Genomic DNA, 22,707 nt, shown 5'->3' with positions numbered 1-22,707 from the left:
GCTGGGAAGCTCCATGAACAGTATTCTGTGTGCTGCTTTTGGAAGGGTTGCATTCCCCTGCAGATGTGATGTGTTGGGAGACTAACCCCAGTCTCCACTGTCTGGCCAATCTCTCTGCTCTCCTGGAGTTTATAAAAATACAAGCAAGAGGAAGAAATAGATTTATCTCCCTGCTTCTTCTGAGCCAAAGGCAGAAAACTCCAGCTGCAGGGTGCTCATCTTCTCAGTAATAGTCACCTAGAGAAATTATTTTATTTTTCATTTTTAATAGGAATGAATTTGAGAGTATGGAGAATTTTAATTCTCTTTACAGGCCTGTTAAAGACTTAATCTTTTAGGTTCTTTCTTTTTCTTTTCTGTTTCTTTCATGTCAGATATGTCTCTAAAAGAAAAAAGAAAAGAAACTAGACAACCTAAAGTAGTAAGTGACCAAAGCCTTTAGGTCATAGACTAAGAAAATCCAAACAGGAGATCTTGTCCCTTGTGCTACTAGGGAAAAGCACAGAAAACAGAGATCAAATAAAAGTGTATTTGTGATTATAATTCAGCTCTAAATCTTCATATTGAATTCTGATCTAACATGACTAATGGAGGCTCCGCTTTCCCTAGAGTAGGTGAGTCTATGAAATTCACATCAGTGTGTGCCATTTGGAAGGCAAGAAATTTTGTGTTTTTGATTTTTTTTTGTTTTGTTGTGTTGTTTTTTGGTGCTGATAAGGGGGCTTGAACTCAAGGCCAGGACACTGTCCCTTAGCATTTTCATTCAAGGCTGGCACACTACCACTTGAAACAGCTCTACTTGCATCTTTTAGGTAGTTAATTCATGATAAGAATCTCACAGGCGGGGGCTGGGAAGGTGGCTCAGTGGTAGAGCACCTGCCTTGCATGCCTGAGGCCCTGGGTTCAATTCCTCAGCACCACATAAGCAAAAAGAAAAGAAGTTGGAAGTGGCGCTGTGGCTCAAGTGGTAGAGCACTAGCCTTGAGTTGAAGAGCTGAGGGACAGCTCCCAGGCCCAGAGTTCAGGCCCCACGACCGGACAAAAAAAAAAAAAGAATCTCACAGACTTCCTTTCATGTGCTGACTTTGAAGCTCAAAACAGAGATCTCTTGAAAAGCTAAGATTACCAGAGGGAACCACTGGTGCCCAGCAAGAGTTTGTTTACTTGTTTCAATGTTGTGCAAAAAGCTATGTGTTCTCTTATGTCTTAAGAGAGGATTCAAGGCCATTGGTCTTGTGCCTTGGGCTCTAAGTTAACTAAAAGCAGGAGAAAGGTAATTACCCAACCCTACACTCTGTATCTGTATCCTTTGATCTGAACCATTTTGAAGTCACTTTGCAAACACCTTGGGCTCTGGGAAGAATAGGAGCTGACAATAAGCATCTTGTGGCAGAAGGCAAATTGCCCCTCAGATAGGCAATACTTTTTTTCATATCATCTTGACTCAAAGGCAAAATTGTCCCCCAAAAGAGTACAGCCAATATCTCAGGACAGAGAGACAGATGACCTGCTGGGCAGTAGTGATACATTGCTTCCTGTATGACACACATACGTAAACCATGAATAGATCTTTCTCTTTTTTGGGGTCCGGTCGTAGGCCTGAACTCTGGGCCGGGGCACTGTTCCTCAGCTCTACAGCTCAAGGCTAGCGCTCTACCACTTGAGCCACAGAGCCACTTCCGGCTTTTTTTTTCTGCTTATGTGGTGCTGAGGAATTGAACCCAGGGTCTCATGCATCCAAGGCAAGCGCTCTACCACTGAGCCACCTTCCCAGCCCTGAAAAGATCTTTCTTAATAGTAGGTAGGAAAAAAAAAAAAAAAAACCCTGCCTCTTAATTGGTCTCATGAACTGCATCAATTACAAGTTACACATTTGGCAACTGAGAACTAACATGACAACTAGATTATATTCAGTGACTTGTTAAGCAGTCTAGTGGAGGAACTTCTTCAAATTTATCTATAGTCAATCCTAAATAGATGGTCATACTTTAGTAATGAAGTCTTACATATATATGGTGTTTCTATGTAATCGTTATTAATTTTCTCATTTGCTGCATTTATTTTTTAAAGGGTCACCTTTTCTCTAAAGGATTTATGATACTCTCTATTCCCATAGAATTGATCACTCTCTCGCTTTTTATTTCCCTATTTGACCATCGACATACTTTGGTTACAGAACTTGTAACATTTATTATCTCTACTAATTTATATGCCAGTCTCCACCCTCCACGTTCGGTAAGTCCCCTGAGGCCCAGATCCTGTCTTTTTCTTTGTAACTCTTAGGGCTTGACTTATGGTAGGTGGTGAGATAAATATCCCTGAATAAAACAATGGATGCTGGCCCTCTGATTTCTATGCAAGGAATAAAAAGTTCTTTGCTTTAAATACTTTTTTCTCTATGCGCCCTTGACTGTCTTTGTTAGAAATTACTTAAATCTTAGCTGAAATGTCTTTAGACCTTCTTTTGATTTTCTGACTAGGTTATGTAGTGTGAGTGAACTAGACAGGCTAAGGTAAAATTTAGTTAGTGTGCAATTCATAAGTGAATGTAAGACCTTCTGTGATTTAGGATTTTGTCAAAGTACTGTAATACACAGAGATCTGAAGGTTTCCTATGATACATGCTATATTCAGAACTCACAGTAAGTATACTTGGTACAGACTCCTTGTTGCTAATTTGCTGCTAGGCCACTGAGAGTCGATTAATATAGCAGTAAATTGCTCTGTAAATTTTTATCTTATCTCCTGGAGCCTTATTCCCCCTGTGTGTCAATGTGACACTCTATTTCCTTTTTGGTCTCCACTTTGACTTTATCCCAATTATTGTTCTGCTTTTCATTTGGCATTTTGGCCACTATTTTGGCACTATTTAAATTTGGCCCCTGACTTTTATTTTCAGTTCTTTAGACAGCTTGCAGTAGCATACACATGCATGACCTGAGTCAGTTGTTCATTTCTCTTCTGCCTCATTTTAGATAGACAGTTGTTTGTCCTCTCACAGTGTGGAACAGTATTGACTCACCATCCCCCTTCCGATATTTGTGAGCATATGTAAGCACTTGGCCTTCGCTTCTGGCCCACCAGATACTGAGCAGAGACTCTCAGGTTCCTAATTAATACATACTTATGTTAGATGAGGACAAGAATTACTTTGAGTGGAGAAAGCCTGTTTAAAAATATCCCAGGTAGCAAAATACAAATTCCACTGTAGTTGGAGTATTTCATTCATCCTAAGGTCAATTACTTGTCCCTTTTCCCAAGCAGATTGATTTTTTTCCTCAGTACTTGATGCTTTCTCTTGCTTCTGATTTTTGCGTTGTCCACCAAGTCTCCTTTCATCCATGTATAGAGAGAAAATAACCTACCTAAGACAAGAATTGCATATATTCACTCTGCCTTCCTGCTTTCCTTCCTTCTTCCATCCCTTCCTATTTTTCCTTCTTTCTTTCCTTCTTTCCTTCCTTCCTTCCTTCCTTCCTTCCTTCCTTCCTTCCTTCCTTTCTTCCTTCCTTCCTTCCTTCCTTCCTTCCTTCCTTCCTTCCTTCAGATCAACGTTTTAGATCCTAGGTCCAAACCCCAGGAATCCCACATGTCATATGTGGTCATTCACATCAACTCTATATGCCATATGAAGAGACTTAGTGAAAGGCACAAGTAGGAATTTTTTACATGGGACCTGTGTGCCATGGGAAGACAACTTTTCAGTACATCTTCAGCTGGCCTCCATAAACTAAACACAATGTGGACATATGATGTGGCACAAGGTATGAAAGCTAACAAAGGTAAGCTCCCTTTAGAAAGTCTCCATTGGACTGTCACATCTATCTTGAGACCTTACCTGCCTGTCCATCCTAGGACAACTGGAGCAATATCACAGGAATGCAGTGTCAAAGAAATGCTAGTATTCAATTCCTTAACAGTCGATGTCCCTTATGAAATATGTTCCATCGGACTTTTTCCTCTCAGCTTCAAAGATTTATGAGGAATGAAAAAATGGTAATAATCTAAAGCTTACAGAGGTTTAAAGAACTACAGATGTAATTGATTGTTTCAAGTAAAATTCCTTTTACCCTGGCTTCCTTGTTCATGGTATTGATCAATCACATACACTTATTTAGTGAAACTGCTGTATTCTGGAGAATTCAAACTGATTTACTTCACTTATATTAAATGATTTAATTTGCTTTTAGTGCCCCCAAAACATTTTAGTTCAGATTGAGATGCTCACTTTAAGGAAAAAATTATAGTAACAAGAGAGACACTAAAGATCACTTAAGACAACAGATTTGAAAATTAAATTTAATGACATATTTATTCTTATATTTATAAAGCTATATATTAACAATTTAAATCTATCATTTCCTTTTATGGGGAATACTCACTCCTAAAATACAAAAAAGAAAAATATTAACTTTAAAAATCATTAATATGTCAGATAACAAAAATTATTCCCTTGAAGTTATTAACTATATCAGCTATATAAACATCTCAATCTCCTTGAACTGTGAAGGAATTAAGCATTTGTATTTAAATATAGACATTCAAGATTAGATGGTAGTATGGAGGTTTAGCAAAAAGTTACTAGAGGTATCTTGTCTATTGGGCATTATATCAGAGGAATATGAATACAGAATAAATAACAAATTGTCTTACACAAGAACAGTAGCTCCATAATTTCAGCCTTGGGATGAAGAAAAGAAAGGAGTCATTTATACAATCCTAACTTTTTACCCAATAATGGTTCCATCACCAGACAAAAGAATATTTCTAATTTCATACTATTCTAGAGTCAAAATCATTATGAAATTGTTAAATAGATTATAGAGAAATGACTATAAATTCAGGTAGAGTTGGAATGGAATGTAAGAATCAATATAAACTAATTATTCCATATATTCTATTTTATTAAACTTTTCATATCTACATTGTATATATATATGTATATGTACACACACATATATACAACAATCTTTTCACACATTTTCTATAATTTCCTATATAAATGTTTATATACTCATATATTTATAGTTTTGATATAATGCAAATAAAAATAAATAAAAAATGCAAATAAAAAACTTGTGTTATATTGATAATTTTTAAAGACTGAATAAAATCTCTTTTCTGTGTCATTGTCCAGTGTTTTGTAGTAATTAAAAGAAGTGAGAATAACTGATTTCTCTTTCCAAACTCCAAACTCTTCTCTATATTTAGAGCATTGATTCTAGGTGTGTTATTATCAGTGAATTTGTTTTCCATGTCTTAATTTTAATTTTAGAAGAGAAGATACATTTTTTTCTCTCTTCCCATGGCAATTAAGGTTACTATAGATTTTCAAGAATAAAAATAAACCCAGTGGAAGAAAATCTTTTCTATGAGCAGATGGCTTTTGATACATCTAGGTTTTGCCATTTGTTTTAGTGCTTAAAATAAACATTATTTATAAGACCACTTACATTTTGATGTTACTTAATGAGAAATATGCATCATTGATTTGACTAGCTTAAGAGGTCATTTAGAACTTGCCCGTTAACAAGCTGTAATCTGCTGAGCACAGGATGACTTTGTTTAACATTATCTATTCAGAGCTGATCGATGACAATAATTGTTTTATACCAATCTCTTTTGAAAGTTGCTAATTACATTGAAGGGCATGAATATTAGCTATTTTTAGTATTATTTATTTAGAAAGTTGTAACCCATTCACCTTGAACTGAAAAAAATATTAAAATTCATTCTGCTCCTGGATTGTACTTATAAAAAATTACATTTATTCACTAGTTCTAGAATATGTAGGAAAAATACAAAATGTCATTTATGCTTATAGAAGGTAGTATGGTAGAATCTCTACTATGTTGTATCTTTTTATATCTATCCTTTGTTAAAATGGGCTCTCAACAGTGTAAGAAACTGGTATCTTTAAAAATGCAAAAATAGTCTATTCTGTAGGGTATTAGTGGAAGGATCATGAGCTATAAAGTAAGACAGATCTGAGCTTGTTTCCTGACTCCGCCATTTACTCTTACTGGTTTTGTGATCTTGGGCTGATTACTTACACTTAATTTCTTCACTAAACTTGGAAGACCATGCTTTGTTCACAAGGATATTGTGAGAGTTACTGCAGTAAATATAATACTTGGCACATTCAAGGAGCTCAGTAAATTTTAGATCTTCCCTGTACTGATGGCACCTCCCTCACCCACACTAATGTTTCATTCTTCTAGCATTTTACACTCTCTCTCTCTCTCTCTCTCTCTCTCTCTCTCTCTCTCTCTCTCTCTCTCTCTCTCTCTCACACACACACACACACACACAGCCTGCCTGAAGCCAGTTAAAGACTGATTGATGGGTTTTAGCTCACTAGCTATCCTATTATTACTATATGCTCTTCACTACCTAACCGTAAATAAAATAATTTGTCTTGAAAAGGACTTTATTCTGCCTTGAGTAAACATCTAGGATATTAGGACATTAGAAGTTTTCGCGAGCACACTATAAGCAGAGTTCCTGAGTGTTCCATAGTGTTTCCAGGAATTGCTGGACATGGAGAAGGAAGGCACCTATGAAATTTTTTATACAGGAAAAATCTGGTTTTAGCACATTTTCAGACAGTTTTAATTTTTGTTCTTGCAGATCTCTTTTCTTGGAAATGGACATACTTAGCTGAGTATGGTAGTGCACACCTGTCTTCTCAAAACTCAGGAGACTGAGGCAAGAGGTCACCAGTTCCACAACAACCTGGGCTAAAAATAGTAGCATGAACTATGTGGCACAGTATTGTCTCAAAATAAAAGAACTCAGTAGATCACAACACAATAGAATAATAAGTTGGCACACCTACTACTCTAGTATTACCTGATCATAAACAGTCATTAGTCACCCTTCTCAGTATTTTGGCATGCAGTTTTGATGTTTTCAGACAGTATTAATCTCATTTTATCAAAAGTTTGTTGAAACTTTTCTCCCAAAGTTAGTCCCTCTCTGTGCACTCTTGGGTATCTCCCCATTTTCCCAACGCAACATGAATAACTCCTTTTATTGCAGATGAAAGATTTGCCAGTAACACAGCTGAACATTTGGATCCTTTCATATAGCTATATGGCCTTACACAGTTAATTTAATTTTTTGAGGAGTCAATTTTCTATTTTCTCAAATGAGAACTAATAATAATCTCCATCTCAGAGTGATGCTGTAAGTTTAGATCACATGAGCCAAGGAAATGCATTAAGATATACATATGTCTGATATTCTAATTGGTTATTGTTTTTATTAGAAAGTGTTTTGTTTCAGTTCCTCCTCTTCATCAGCTATAATGTGCTTTTGGTCTGACTAAAGAGATTTTCAGAATTGAGTACCTTATAATATTAGAAAAACTATTATTTTCTTAGATCAAAGAACTGAACTCTAAGATAATTTGGAAAGCATTTTCTGTAACCTTTGCTATATGACATGGTTTTATTTTCGATAGCTAGTCTCTGGTTTGTTTTCATGGGTTGTTTTGCATATCTTCATTATCATACACATTATAAAATATGTTTTCAAAATCTCAACTTCTGAATTTTCACAGATTAAAAATGACAGTAAAAGTATATTTTTAATTGCAAAGTTTTAATACAGAGAAAATTACAGGATGCAAATTCAAGTAAACTTTATTCCCTTTTTTTGTCAGTATTCCACTTATAAATATTTGAAAATAAATATCTTAGTTAAAAAAATAGACTTTGGGAAAAACCATAATAAATTAGGTCCTAGTCTTAATAGTATCAATATCTGTTTGAGTGAAAAGGCATGTTTAGAGAAGATAAGTATTTTGTTAGGTGAAAACTTACAAAGATTTCATGTCCTAACACAATTCTTTGTAACTTGTCAGGCATTCATATAGACAAACTATTGGAAAATTGTAGGGCAAGAACTGAAAACTTTATAGCTAGCTCAGTATTTCTCAACACATGCTCTTCTTTTTCTTTGGTGCCTTTAGGTAAATTCAAGGTATTTCTCCTACAAAATTGATTTCACAGATTATCAGTTTCAATCATTCAAAAATTATGTTTTACTTCCTTTCCGACTTTGTATTGAAAGGCTTTGCTGAACAACAAATTTCATTTTTGGATCTATGACTGTTAGCTGTGTAATTATAGGAAATTTATGTGCCCTCTTTTTGTAACTATTTTCTTACCTATAAATGAGATATTACAAGTAATTATCTGCTGCACAGATAAATGGATGGAGGATTGGGGTTTGAGGCCAGCCCAGGGAAAAAACTTCTTCTTGACCAATAAATGGATATATAAAGGCACATGCATGGCATCCTAGCTGCAAGGGAAATGTAAATATGTGGATCACATACTGGTACACTCCAGCAGGAAGCAAGCCTTTGTTTAAAAAATAGCTAGCTCAAAAGATGTCTAGAGGAATGGTTCAACAGTAAAATATCTGCCTACCAAGTGTGACGCCCTGAATTCAAACTGCAGTTCAAAAGAAAGAAAGGGTGAATGAAGAAAGGAAGAAAGAAAGAAAGAGATAATGAAAGAGAACGAGAGGAGAAAAAAAGAAAAGGAAGGGAGGGAAGAAAGAGGGAGGGAGGAAAATTTATCTCAGCAGTATTTTAAAAATTTTGATATCAATGAATTTATAAAGTGAATTTAAAATTATTTCAATGGACAAATGCAATCTTCACACCAGCTGACCTGTCAGTGGAAATGATAGGAATTTATAAGGCAACATTTAAATATTTTAGTAGCCGATTATACATACAAGTAGTAGTAACCTATACTTTGTGCTATGTAATATTTTATGATAAATGTATGAATGCAATCTACATTTGTAACTAATGTACTATCATTTTTTAGTGGAAAGCGTAAGACTTTGCTTGATGTGAATTATCATGCATAATCTTGATTTTTAAAGAACTGTTAGTGTTTCTAATAAAAATGTTTCATGATATGCTTTATCTCCTTATTTACACTAACAGATTCAGAGACGCTGGCGAGGCTTTAGGATTCGGAAGTACTGCTTTAATTATTTTTATTTGAAAGCGTACTTGAAAGCTATCTCAGAGACCAATGATACAATTAGGTAAGTAATACAATCTAATCATGAGGGTTTTAGAGAGATCACTCAGTGTGTGTGCATCATTACCAAACTTAGAAATGAGTGCTAGAGTTTAGTGATGCTTTAGGCAGAAATGTATTAATAAGAGATAATTATATGATTCCAATTATAGGATTCTATTTACCTTAAAATGTATTATTATTTTTTCTTTGGGGTCTGGTTGTGAGGCCTGAACTCTGGGCCTGGGCACTGTCCCTCAGCTCTTCAGCTCAAGGCTAGCACTCTACCACTTGAACCACAGCGCCACTTCCGGCTTTTTTCTTTTTGCTTATGTGGTGCTGAGGAATCGAACCCAGGGCCTCAGGCATGCAAGGCAAGCACTCTACCACTGAGCCACCTTTCCAGCCCCTTAAAATGTATTATTATACCATAAATACCTTACTATTTATTGGTTGGATTACTTATAAGATAACACCTTGTTCCTATGCAAAATGTTTAGTTTTATGAATCTATCCTATAATGATGTGGGTTTACCTATAAAATATATCCACAGATGAAACCATAAGTAAGTCTTACATACATTTTGAGAACTTTATTCTGGAGAACTTGCCTCTCACAGAAAATATCATGGAATATTATTAAAAGAACCTGTCAGTTTTAGAAAACTGTCAGTTTTTTCTAATATTTTTTTTAAAAAATTATCTACCTGGGAAGATAAGACTAAATTTAAAGATGGCAGATCTGCTGTCAATGTTTGCAACATTAAAGGCACCATAGTCCTATTGGACTCAATAGTATTCCATCAGCTATTCCAAAGTTCTTTGTGTTAAACTTTCATACTACATTTCTTCAGTTTTATTTGTTTTTGGTATTTGACTGAAATCTGAACTCACTGCATTGGGCTTCCTAAGCTCTACCACTTGAGCCATACCTTCAGCCCTCATATCACTATTTTGTCAGAGTTTTTAATCCTCTTGTGGTAGGCCTCATCTAATGACATATGTCTACAATGCTACTCAATAAAAAGGAAATGGTAGTTAATAGTCCTTAGCATTTATATAGTACTTTCTTTCAAAATTTGACCCATATATTATTTTACTTAATATTCCAGGAACCAGGATTAACAAATTATAATAATTTGCTTAAACCAATTTTGCCTGAGAGGCCTAAAATAATGTAGTATAAGATATATCTGAAAACTATTTCTTGTGCATATTGTAAATATAAAGGATCTAGTTTTATAGACATAAAGTAGAGAGTTTAAGCATTTAAGCTTGGCATGGTAGTAAATGTCTACAATGCCAGTATTCAGCAGGCTTAGGCTGATTCAGCAGGATCTGGAGTTTGAAGCTTGAACTACATAGTTTTAAGCCAGCCTGGCCTACATTAGGAATGCTCAAATGGTAAATTCTGCACTTGAAACATTTCTGGTTCTAAGCATTTAATATGAGATGCATTTGGTCTGTGTATTTCTGTTATCCTTTGTAAATTTATGGTAGAGGTATTTTTATTATTTCAAAATGGTAATTAAGTACTTAACTTTTAATTGAAATCACATTTTATGTCCTCTGTCTGTTTCATTAACAATAATATAAATGCCAATGCTTGACATTGTACAAGTTGCCACTGAGAAAAGCCCAAAGGAGAAAAACCTGAGGCAAAACCGAACAGTGGGAGTCAGGGCAGGGTGGAATCATGGGCTTAGAGGAACTTCTCAGAGGCAAGAAGCTGAACCCTGCAAGTTGTGCAGAAACTAGACAATAACATGTACAACATCATCGGGTTTGATGTATGCAACACAAGGTAAGGAAAACCTAAGACAAAATGCACACAGTACATAAAACTGGAGTCAGAACACACCCCAGGGCATTTAGGCATAGCAAAATATCTTTTATTTTCAGAACATTGGAATGTACTGGGTTCTCAACATGAGAACTTGCATGATTACATTGTTTTTGAACACACATGTTCGACCTTAATAGTTACATTTAAATTATAAAATTTATAACATTATTTGTATTATTAATTTTGTTGAGAATAGTGTTTTTCCTTCTGATGGACAAATATATATGACATATATTTAGACTGCTTTTTCCCTTTATTTTATTTTTTGGAATTCAAATACTGGGTTCTAGTCTAGTTTCTTTGCACTGTGTGCCAAATTATACACACACACAGGGGCTTAATAAGACATTTAATGTCTTATCATTTTCTCAATCAGGAATCTGGGAGCAGCTCTGCCCTGTGTCTAGGCTTGAGATCTCTCTAAGGCTGCAGAAAGGCTGTCAACCAGGGTGACTGTCTCATGTGAAGGCTCAGTGGATGGGAAGATTCATTCTGAAACTATTTTTAGGGGCTATAATTCCCCTGGCTGTTACACAGTTGTGTCTTGTTACATGAGGCCTCCCAAAAGCAGTTTATACCTGGATATTAGCTTCCTTTGAACAAGGAAGACAGAGGACAGGAGAGAGCATCTGAGATAATAACCACATTTTTGTAACTTAATATCAGAAATGAATCTAATTGCTTTCACTGTACTCCATTAAGCCCAGAAACTAAGTCCCTCCCACACTCCAAGGGAGGGGTTTACACAAAAGAGTGAAGTCCAGGAGGGTGATTGGAGGCCATTTTAGAGACTTATTTCTTCTACACAGAGTGACTTACATATAGTATGTCAATATAGCTGCTTGCTTTCAGCATTTTGCTGAAAGTGACTTTTATAAGTCACTTTATATTTCCTTAAAACAATCTCATACCATATTTTTCACTATTATCTGAAAGCATTTGTGTTTTATCCTAACTACTTATATTAACAAGTATTAAAATAGGTAATACCTGGATTTCAGAGCAGATGAGGGCTTTAGTCCAGGCCCCTGTCTTTGGATGGGATTAAATCATTTAGAGTAAAATAAAAACACCAAAAAACTTAGTAAATCATTTTACATCAGAATATGGCTTATTTTTGAATAGCATAAGATACCAAATGACATTGAGTTTAACTTTGGTTTATACAATCTTTGTCAGTGGGCAAATTGACATGTTCTATAGCTAATGGTTAAAAAAATTATGTAATGCATATGTAAAAACATTTTCTTATCCAAGAATTGAACTATTACAAAGATAAATGGGATTGATTAAGGCTGAGTTTACACTCGGTAGACATGTCCTTTGTAATTGCTAGCCTGATATGCAAATAATGCCCCAGGTTATGAAAACAATACGTAATGAAATTAAAAATTAGCTACAGAGGTACAGATTGGTAGCATTAATAAAACGTTTTTAGCTTGGAGTACAGGATACTATTATTTCTTTACCTTTTGACATAAATTTAAAATAAAAATAATATATCCCCCAAATGTAATGTGTGAGTGAATCAACTGATTATAATAGTAGAGCTGCTGTTTTGAATGTCAATCTGAAATTTATCAAAACAAATTTGTTTCTTCGCATATTTTGTATAATATGACTTGACTTGAAAGACTTTTTACCTTTGTTTTGATGTGTCAGGACAGTTTTAAAATATATATATATGTATATATTTAATATATATATATATATATATATTACTTTTATTGAGTTAAAATTCCCATACCATTCAATGCATACATTTTTAAGTATACTATTTTGTTTATGGGTGTTTTATGCATTTCACAGTAATACCATCCTTACTGCTTTTAATTTAAAACATTTTCCTCATCTGGCATCAAAGTACGATAGCCTGTAACAGTCATTTCCCATTCTTTTCTCCCCTTAGCCCTATAACCACTAATCATTCTGCCTCTACATTCTTGCCCATGCCAAACATTTATATGAATTGAATCACGAATATGACAACTTTTATGAATTTCTTACTTAGCATGATGTGTTCAGGGTTCATCTGTGAGATCACCTACATCAGTACTTCATTCCTTTTTATTGAAAAACACTATTCCATTGAATAGACAGTCCATGCAACTTTTATCCATTAATCTGCTCATGAGCATGTGAGTCATATCTAATCTGGGCTGTTGTGTGAATAATATTTCTCTGAACACGTTTGTGTAATGAGGTTTTCTTTTTTTAAAAAATATGTTTTTTTAAAAAAAATATGTTTTCATGAAAGCTCCCAGATGACAAATTTAAGAACTAAGGAATTACGGACACTTGTGCTTAGATATAAATACACCTGGGTTAGAATTGGGGTTCTCTCACTTTTTACCTATGTGACCCTAAGCTAGTTGCTCAGTCCTATAACTTAGATTCCATCATCTGTATATTGGGGTAGATATTTTCACTTGGTGGGTTTTGTGAAGCATATGGTACATGAAACACTGAGCATATAGCTCACATTTGACAAGTGACTTATTATCAGGGCAAAGGTAGAAAATAATAGAGGGATAATATAACCAAAAGAAAGTGGAGAAAGCATTTATTCCACAATTCAGATTTGTATCTGATAAAGGAGGAAGGAAGGAATATCTCCCAGAAAGGTACAGTAGTCTGCTGGGTGGTCCTGAAGTCAGAAACACCCCCAGGAAAGAGCCTGTTCCCAGCACACCATCACTCTCACTGCACAGAGGTGATCTTAGTTTGAATGTATTGGTGAGCCCCGAGGTATGTTTTAGAATTGCTACTGATATGAGTAGTTACATTCATTGTTTTGAGAACCCTGTAGTTCTCCTATAAATTCTATTTTTCTTCTCCTTTTAGTATTAGTATTAGTATTAGTATTTTCAGCTTTTTATGACAAAGTCCCACCTGTAGCCCATCCTGACCTTGAACTCTCAATCATCCCACCACGAAAGTCCTGGAATTATAGACATGTACCATCATATCAAGCTTTTTCTATTTTTGCATGTGTTCTTAGTAGTAAATTTTGGGACCTCTAGAAGTACTACATTCTGTTATACTTTTCATCCTCCTTTTCTACCCTGGGCCTTTTTTTCACACTCTGTTTTGGTGAGAGACTTCCTTCTTGCCCTTCTACTAGCATTTTAATTTTAGTAATAATTTTTAGCTTTGCTGAAGTATTTCTAGTGCTTGGTTGTTTCTTTTTCACATCATTTTGTTCTTATTAATAAAAGATCTCACATCTCTGATATGATTAATATCTTGACATAAAGCAGAATACATCTGAGGTAGCTCTGATAGAGTTAAAGGAAAGGATGATTCGCAGAGATATGAGAAGGGTTAAAGACTCAGGAAAGGATGTGTTATCACTGAGAGACTAGCAACAATAGGAAGATGTCACCATGCCACAGTTAAAGAGTTGACAGGAAGATATACTACTAAGAGAATACAGTGAGAGCCAAGGAATTCACTCCAACCTTTGGCCAAGAGTTGTACTGTGATCAGATTATACAATTATCAGCAGAGGTTAAACTTTAACCTAGGTCTGCACTATTAGATTTCTCCAGGACTTAAGCTATCTTGTTTCCATCTTTCTTTTTATGTCACACAATTGATGGTCTTTAAATGTTTGTTGATATATAATTGTGAGAAATAGAAATAATTTGAATGTATATATCCAGAAGTAGATTTTGTTGACTGCGAGGCTTCATTTACTCTTAAAGTTGTTGAAGAGAACTAACCCTTTTCACAATAGGATGCTCAAATGCTAGAAACACATGAGGGTCTATTGAGGAAATTGATGCTAGAGCTACATTTGAGTATAGGCTATTACATTTGGATCTTAGGCTTTTTCTCAATTTCTTCAGAAAGTATATCTTTAATTATTCACTGAAGAGAGAAAAGATTGGATGCCTGGATTCTTTGTATTAAAATTAAATAACCAAAAATATATAGCTACTGAACTTGTGCAGCTGAAGGTTAGATTGTTAAGTCATGGCAGAGATCAAGTGGCATTCTAGAGCTTACGACATCGAGAATTATAATCTTTTTCAAGGATACTGTATTATTTTTATGTATAAAATATGAGTTAAATGACTGAACTATCTCAGAAAATAAATAAAAGCTCTTTGGTTGGAGTATGTGTTGATGGGTGGTATTCAATTCCAGATGCCACTATTATGATGAACATTGGCCAAAAATAACCAGTGTCCTCCAGCAAACAAACCAGGGATTTAACGGGTTGGGGAATCAAGAAATGTTGGTGATAAGCCTAAAAAAAGGCATGACATATCTTTTCAACTTTTTAGGCCACTAAAAGGCAAATATGAGGACAAAAGATTTGAGTTCAACATAAAAAACATATTTCCAATACTTAAAGCTGTTCAATAATATGCTGATATATATGGTCTACAATGTCCGGACAAAACGTCAAAATATATGTAGAAAGGATTCCTGGAAGCAATGTACAAAAAGAAGGTTTCCAAATATCCCTTTAAGTCTGAGATAAAATGCTAAATTTGGTAATACAAAAGTATTGAAAAGCTGCATACATTTATATTTTTGTTTAATATTAATTTTATAAAAGTATAAGATTTATTGAAGTATGGATTTTATAAAACTATAAGAAAAAGCTACATGAGCCTAATCTATGCCTAAGAAATATGGTAAAACATATATGTAATGTTCATATATGAGGATCAAGATGATATTGTAGTAATTATGTCAAGACTTTGTAGAAACACATACATGAGTATGTGTTTTAAACTTTTAAGTTAAAAATGCTCTAGATTAACCAAGCAATTTTGAGAAATATTTATAATATTAAAAAGTATATTTGGAGCTAGCATAAAAGTTGATTTGCATTCTTATGGAGAATAAGATTATCTCAGATGTGACAATACCCCTACAAGTCATGGAATTGATCTTTCAAACTTTTGGAGAATACCACCTTGGTATTGCCATTAATGTGAACAGTCTTCCCATTTTAATATTATCTTAAGAAGTTCTTGGACTCATTGACATGCTTGCCAAAATGCTTTTTCATGACATGTTTAATGCTGATGAAATCTCACATTTATGAGATCAACCTGCAGTGCTTTCCAGATCCCTAGATATCTCTGTCTTCTTGACATAAATAGGCTGATAGTTTGGTTTCCTTGGTTATTAAAAATCCAGAGGGCCTATATCATAGCATAGAAAATGAATGAACATTGTGTTCTTTTCCCATTGTATTTCGTGTAGCCAGCCTTCAGTTGTATTGTGACAAATTCTTTTAGATTTTAAAATTCAGTTGCTGTTTATTTCTTAAACACTGTCAGAGATTTTCCTAGTGACTATAGTCACAATCCAGAACTAAGCTACCTAACAGCTTCTGTTTTGATATATGTATACAATGCCTCTGTTATGTACTGTCATTGCAGTCTGCAATTTGTTTTTGTTTTGAAGGATAAAGCAAAGTCTCCTATCCTTCTAATAAGTATCAGAGCCTCAGTGAACTGGCCACTAGACTCTATATAATCTTGCTTTGGCAGATTATATAGAGCTAACCAATGCAATAAATAGGGTTGATGCTAAACTTGAGGAAAACTGAGATCATGTCTGCATCAGGGAGACACTACCATACTAAAGATTTCTAGTTTTCTGGAGTTGAAGTCACTTAATAGACTGAGCTATGTAAGCAGCACATTTCCAATTGTGCTTTAATTAGCAAAGAAATAAGAACATGAAGAAAATCAGCATGTTCCTTCAGATTGGTAATATGCAATCCCCCCCTAGCTTAAAGCAGCCTACTAAAACGAAGTCTACAGGACAGTGTTTATAGCTGCCCTCCTTTATTGTCCCAAAAGGATTCTTCTGAACTTTCACCAGCATAGTCTGAAAGTCACATTAATATTAAATGGAAAAAGTTAAGTGCAAATGGTAAAATTCCGGAATTTAAGAGCCTATTGGGATAAACTACCGGCTTGATAACAGTAACTTCCTCCTTAGACACAGGCAGTACAGAAAAACATCATAACTGAGTAGTGGCTGACATGTTGTAAGCACAAAGAGAAGTACTTTAATTACAGCATCATTCAGAACCTCTGGCTGTTGGAAGAGCATGTCTATATGCTCTTGGTAAATAACAATAAGAGAAAGAGCAGTCTGTCATGTTATAATCAGAAATGTATTAAGCCCAACATTTAGATGGATAAATTTAGATACTGCAGACAATGTCCAGTTAAGTAAATAGAGGGCAATCACAGTCAGGTTTACTTAGCACCTGTTTCATGGGTGATGTTTTATATGTCATTTCATTTCTACACACACACCCTCTTTTGCAATAGGTATTCTGTATATTTTGATTCTCTTCAACCCCTACCTCATATATGGTCATGGAAGATACTGCACATGGAATGCTGTGTGTGTGTGTGTGTGTGTGTGTGTGTGTGTGTGTGTGTGTGTGTGTGTGTGCGTGCGTGCATGTGTGTGTGTGTGTGTGTGTGTGTGTGTGTTACGTGCACATGCTGGAATGTGCCCCCCAGAACAGGAATCTGTCACTGTATCTGTGTTTACTATGGATCAGAATGGCTGTTCCTTTTCCATTTTCCTTTATAGCTAGTGGGGATTTTGTGGTGGTTATTCCTGTACTACTTCACAATTCAGTTTTGGTTATGTTGTAGGTGGGTGGTTTGTACATTACATTAGTTGACAGAGTAGTTAGTCATAACCCCATAGTGGAAAGAACTGCATGTGACTTGACATTGATGACAGTGGCAGGTGTAATGTTAGCACCATCTGATTTGGGGAGGGGCTGGGCACATGCCATATGAAGTTCATGTAAGGAAAAGGAGGCACCCTGGTGATTATATCAGTTAGGGACTAGTCAGGAGACAACAAAAAATCACACCAGTAATTTGAATTTGGAACACGTAATATGAAGCCTTACTATAATTAATTAAAGAGGAATAGCTCCTAAAAGGGACAAATGGAAACCCTAAAGTAATCATAAGTATTAGGAGAAGTTAGCATTTCTAGGTCTAAGGAACAGGACTCTGGGAGGAAAATGTACCACCCATTGGTGTTGAGCTTCTGACTTCATTTGAGAGAAGGAATGTCGACTTCTCTAAGATACCACTAGTTAGAGCTGTTTTACAGCCAATGAGTGGCCCTGATGCACAGGGCCTGTGATGCAGATTGGTTGGAGCTCATTAGCAAGAACCAACCTTTCAATGTGTCAGCAGAGCTCACTAGATATTGGAGAAAACTAGGTCTTCTGCGTAGATATGGTAGCTGTACCACACAGCATATTGGATCCAGAAAGAGAAACTCCTTCTGCTGTATCTTGGAATAATCCTGTAAAACCCTTTATCATGGGAGTAGAAGTATGATGGCTGACAAAGGTAAAATTTAAGGTCCAGATTAGAACATAGAAAGGAATAAATTATTGGAAACCAGGAGGTAAAAAATGGTAATATGGACTCTGCAATGACATAGACTATGGAAGATTCCATAGATTTGATTCTAACCATTCATTCCAACATACCATGGCTTAGCTTTCCTTATTGGTTTTCTAAACTTCTTTCAACCAAGTTTAGCCCTTATAACTTAGTTCTGAGCAACAAGTTCTACTCATTCTACTTTTTCTTTACGATAGTACAGATGCAGGACAACCACAGCCTCTAGAACTGTCTTGCCCAAGATTTGAAAAAAATAAACCATCACACAAATATAAAATTTAAAACCTGTACTATTACAATTTTCAATTTATAAAAGAATATTGTTGATGCTACCCTGAGTCTGTATGTATGTATGCACAGGAAACTATTCATATCTGTGTCAGTATTTAGTCATTCTAGAGGATATGAGAACCAAGAAAGTCAAGCTCTTTCTATAGTCAGACTGTACGGTTCTGAGCTGGACCCATCTCTCACTCTCTTGAGCCAACCTTGTACAAGTAGTGTCTTCCAAGGAAAAGCTGGGGGAATGTCTGGTTTTGGCATCCTTCTTCATATACTAAATAACTTTCTCTGTTTCCAAAACTTGCCCTGGATTATAGAGGTAGAGGCACAGGAAACAAAGAGAGTTCTCCCAAACTGTCTTTGGCTTTCCATTTGGGTTGGAAGAGATTGTTCCTTTCTTCTTCCAACCTCCCCCCATCTTTTCATCATTCCAAGACAAAACTTATTTTCCCAGTGTATGCAATTAGATATAGTACAGGAAATAAAATGGCTTACTGATAAAGAAAAAGGAGAGCATTTTCCAGTCCTACCTTTTTCTCTGTGATAGTATTCAGACCAATTGGAAAATGATTTTGAAAAAAGAAAAGGATAGCATGTTGAAGTAAAAATATTAATATTAATATTAGCAATGCTGTAGTAATTTAAAATTAGTAGGAAAAACATACAAAATATCTTTATAAACTTTTACATCCCTTTAGTAGTAGTTTTTCATGCAATCTGTGCTTGTGTATTTGTAAAATTTTCAAAACATACAGAAAATTAACAAAATATTTTATAGGTAAACAGTTTGAGATACAAGTAAAAGAAATTATAAATGTGGCCTGAAAACCATACCTCATATCAGAGAAGCACTTTTGGAGAATATCCTTTAATATATGTTTTTGTGAGCATACATATGTCTAGTTGAAGGACATTTTATCCCTTTAGAGAATAAATCTGTCTCCAAGTCAGTTCACTTCTTCTAAACTATCTAGGTACTCTGGAGCTTACTTAGTCATTCTTGCCTTCAGGAAAGACTCCAGGTGTCATGGAACAAGAAAGCAGCCAAGTCCCATCTGTCCACCAGTGTCATTTGCTCTAATCATCAGCTCACTACTTCCAAGACCCTCTTGGTCTGCTGGGTTTGGTGCACTTTTGTTTCCCTTTAGGAGTGCTTCTACCAATCTGGATTGCAAGCAGTGCCTTGTTTCATAATCTTACTTTTGAGCTCAGCACCACGCTCTCTCTCATGCCATCTGTTTCTTCTAACAGTGCCACCACTTCTGAATGGCTGGGCTCAGAAGGCCAAGACAAAAATATTCCAGATTAGATATGCCCAGCAAGTCTTTTGTGTTCATAGACTATCAAAAATCTATTTCCTACTATAAACCCTTGGTGCCAAGCACAGAAAACTAATTTGCATACTTCCTCAAATTCATGTTGAATTGACCTCAGGAACATTTGATAACTCTCTTGCTAGTCAAATCAGCTTGGGACCATTTTAATTCACCTTCTCAGAGCTTCTACCAACAGTTTACCTCAAAAGTAAAAGATCTGAGATCTCCAAAGAGTTGTGTGTGTGTGTGTGTGTGTGTGTGTGTGTGTGTGTATGTGTGTGTGTGTGTGTGTGTGTGTATGAGTTTAAATTTTGTACCTGCATTAAATTGCCCATAATCTCCTCTCGGTGACTGCAATGCATGCCCTGGTGGTGGTCCATTCATCAAGCCACATGAGTTATTCCCTAAGGTCATGGGTCCCATAAAAGATCTCTTTCAATCCTTTACATATCCTCTTAAATGTTTCCTTTATTTTTTCTCCTAAATCCCTTCTTACCCTCTTATACACCATAAACAGGTAAGTTTTCTTGCTACACACTCCTTTAATGCTCTGAATTGTTTTTTCTCTGAATTTATACCTCTGAAAAACTTTGGAGTTGTTTTCCTAATACCTGTCCTTGGTTGTAAATCACCATCATGGCATTCAGAACACAGTCAGAACTCTACAAAATAACAGTTAACAAAATCATGTTGTAGGTTTTTGGAACCCTATTAAATCTTTCTTTGCTATAGATGTTCAGGGCCTATAAGAAATATGATAAAACAGTAAGACAGATGAGACACCAAAAATACCATACTTATGATTGATGAAGCTCAGAAACTTTTATATAGTATATATGTTCAGATAAATGGGTTTTCAAATAGCACACAATGAGAGATAGACTTCCCAGTCACTTAAAAACTCACTGTGCAGACAGACACCTTCGGCTTGCCAGTATTAGACCTTGCTAGGCCAAACTCTGAGTCTCTCTTTTCAACGTGACTGTCTACAGAGCCTTGGGTTGAGCTATCTTTCAATTACATTAAATTATTTCCCAGAATTTGGACATCCCCTTCAAATGGAAGGAAGCAAGAGTGAGGGAAGTCTGCTGTGCTGTGTCAAATAACACTTGGGTTAATAAATATAAATTGTGTCAAACATTTCATTCAATGTCCATAAGATGGATGGATGGATGGATAGATCGATAGATCAGAGAGATAAAGAGAAGGAAAGAGAGAAAGAATAAAGAAAGAAGGAAAGAAAAGAAAAAGAAGAAAAGAGGATACTTCTACTGTAATAACTCCTAACTGTAATTAATGGACAATCACTATAACATTTATCTGGCTAAAATCATTTACATTTATGTTGTTACATTTTTCTTGGATAATTCTATGAGTAGGATTTTGGGTAGAAGTTGGAGTTTATTTTATAAATTAAAACATATCCTCTAATATTCTTCAATAAGATTATCAGTTTGTACTTCTACTAACAATGCAAAGGATTCCTTATGTTTTTTTTGTTTTTTTTTTTTGTCGGTCGTGGGGCTTGAACTCTGGGCCTGAGCGCTGTCCCTCAGCTCTTCAGCTCAAGGCGAGCGCTCTACCACTTGAGCTACAGCGCCACTTCCGGTTTTCTGGTGGTTTATTGGAGATAGGAGTCTCACGGTCTCTCCTGCCCGGGCTGGCTTTGAACCGCGATCCTCAGATCTCAGCCTCCTGAGTAGCTAGGATTACAGGCGTGAGCCACCAGCGCCCGGCTTTCCTTATGTTTTTGTCCAAACTGGCTTTTAGCTTTTTTCTTTTTTAAAAATGATTACCTATTGAATAGGGTATATAACTCTAACTTTTTCATTGAACTTTTTTTATTTTTAAGGATGTGGGTATTTTATTGGCTATTTGTACTCTTTAATGTATGCTGTTTCTCTTTGTTCAGTTTACCTAGTTATAGTATTGGAAAAATTTTACCTACTTATATTATTGTAAAAAGGCTTTTTTAGGTGAGGGGAAGAAACTGTTTCCTAAGGTACAGTTATTTTCCTTCATTTGCTATTGTCATCCAAACACATTTATGGACATTTGTAAGCATGACAGCCTTTCAGTTCTTTATGTAACTATGTTTATCAGTATTTTTTAATAAATTCTTTATGTTATTCTAAAAATAGTCATGGGTATATACTCTTGATATTGTAGGGTTTCTTTTGTAATATTTAATATTAAATCCCTGTGCAATCTTATTTGATAAAGGCAGTAGATTTTAAATGTAGTTATTATCTTATAAATGGCCAACAAGCACGTAGAAGATACTTGACTTACCTCTTGCTGACAAGTGCCGGATATCTTATCACACAGTATATCCCCACATGTCCCTGTCTATTTCTGTCTAGGTCATTTGATTTATCTCTCTTTCTGCATCACTTGGCTTAAATATCTACCAATTATTTTATTTTTAAAAATACTGTGACTTGTATTTCTAGTTATTATCTCCCTAAATTTTGAATGATTCTGACATATTCCGATATATATTATTTGGTTTTTAGTATGTTTAAATTAAAATTTCAGAGTAGTATAGAGACAGAGAGCACTCTTACAATTTGAGACTTCTTGTCAAGAAGTATCTTCATATGAGTTGGTCTTTTTAAATGTCCATCAGTAATCTCTTTTTATCTTTTATAAACATAGATTTTACATATTGTTCGTTAATTTTATAGAGAGAGGCTTTTTATTTTTCTGTTGTATTTGTTAATGACATTATGTATCATTTCCAAGTGATTACTATATATATTATATTTGAATTTATAAATTTCTTATAAATT

At 35.1% G+C, this 22,707-nt stretch overlaps 1 protein-coding gene across 1 annotated transcript in view; it reads left to right on the top strand.

The window, feature by feature from the left end:
* Positions 1-22,707, top strand: part of Spata17 (spermatogenesis associated 17) — a 138,036-nt gene that overhangs the window by 24,170 nt on the left and 91,159 nt on the right. Inside the window, exon 5 of the mRNA XM_070041483.1 lies at positions 8,969-9,072. Coding sequence (XP_069897584.1) covers positions 8,969-9,072 — 104 coding nt within the window. The remainder of the gene's footprint in view (positions 1-8,968; positions 9,073-22,707) is intronic.

This window comes from Dipodomys merriami, unplaced genomic scaffold (genome assembly GCF_024711535.1).
Source record: "Dipodomys merriami isolate MVZ:Mamm:240054 unplaced genomic scaffold, mDipMer1.0.p SCAF_31, whole genome shotgun sequence".
Taxonomy (NCBI): domain Eukaryota; kingdom Metazoa; phylum Chordata; class Mammalia; order Rodentia; family Heteromyidae; genus Dipodomys; species Dipodomys merriami.
This window is presented reverse-complemented; position numbering and strand designations above follow the sequence as displayed.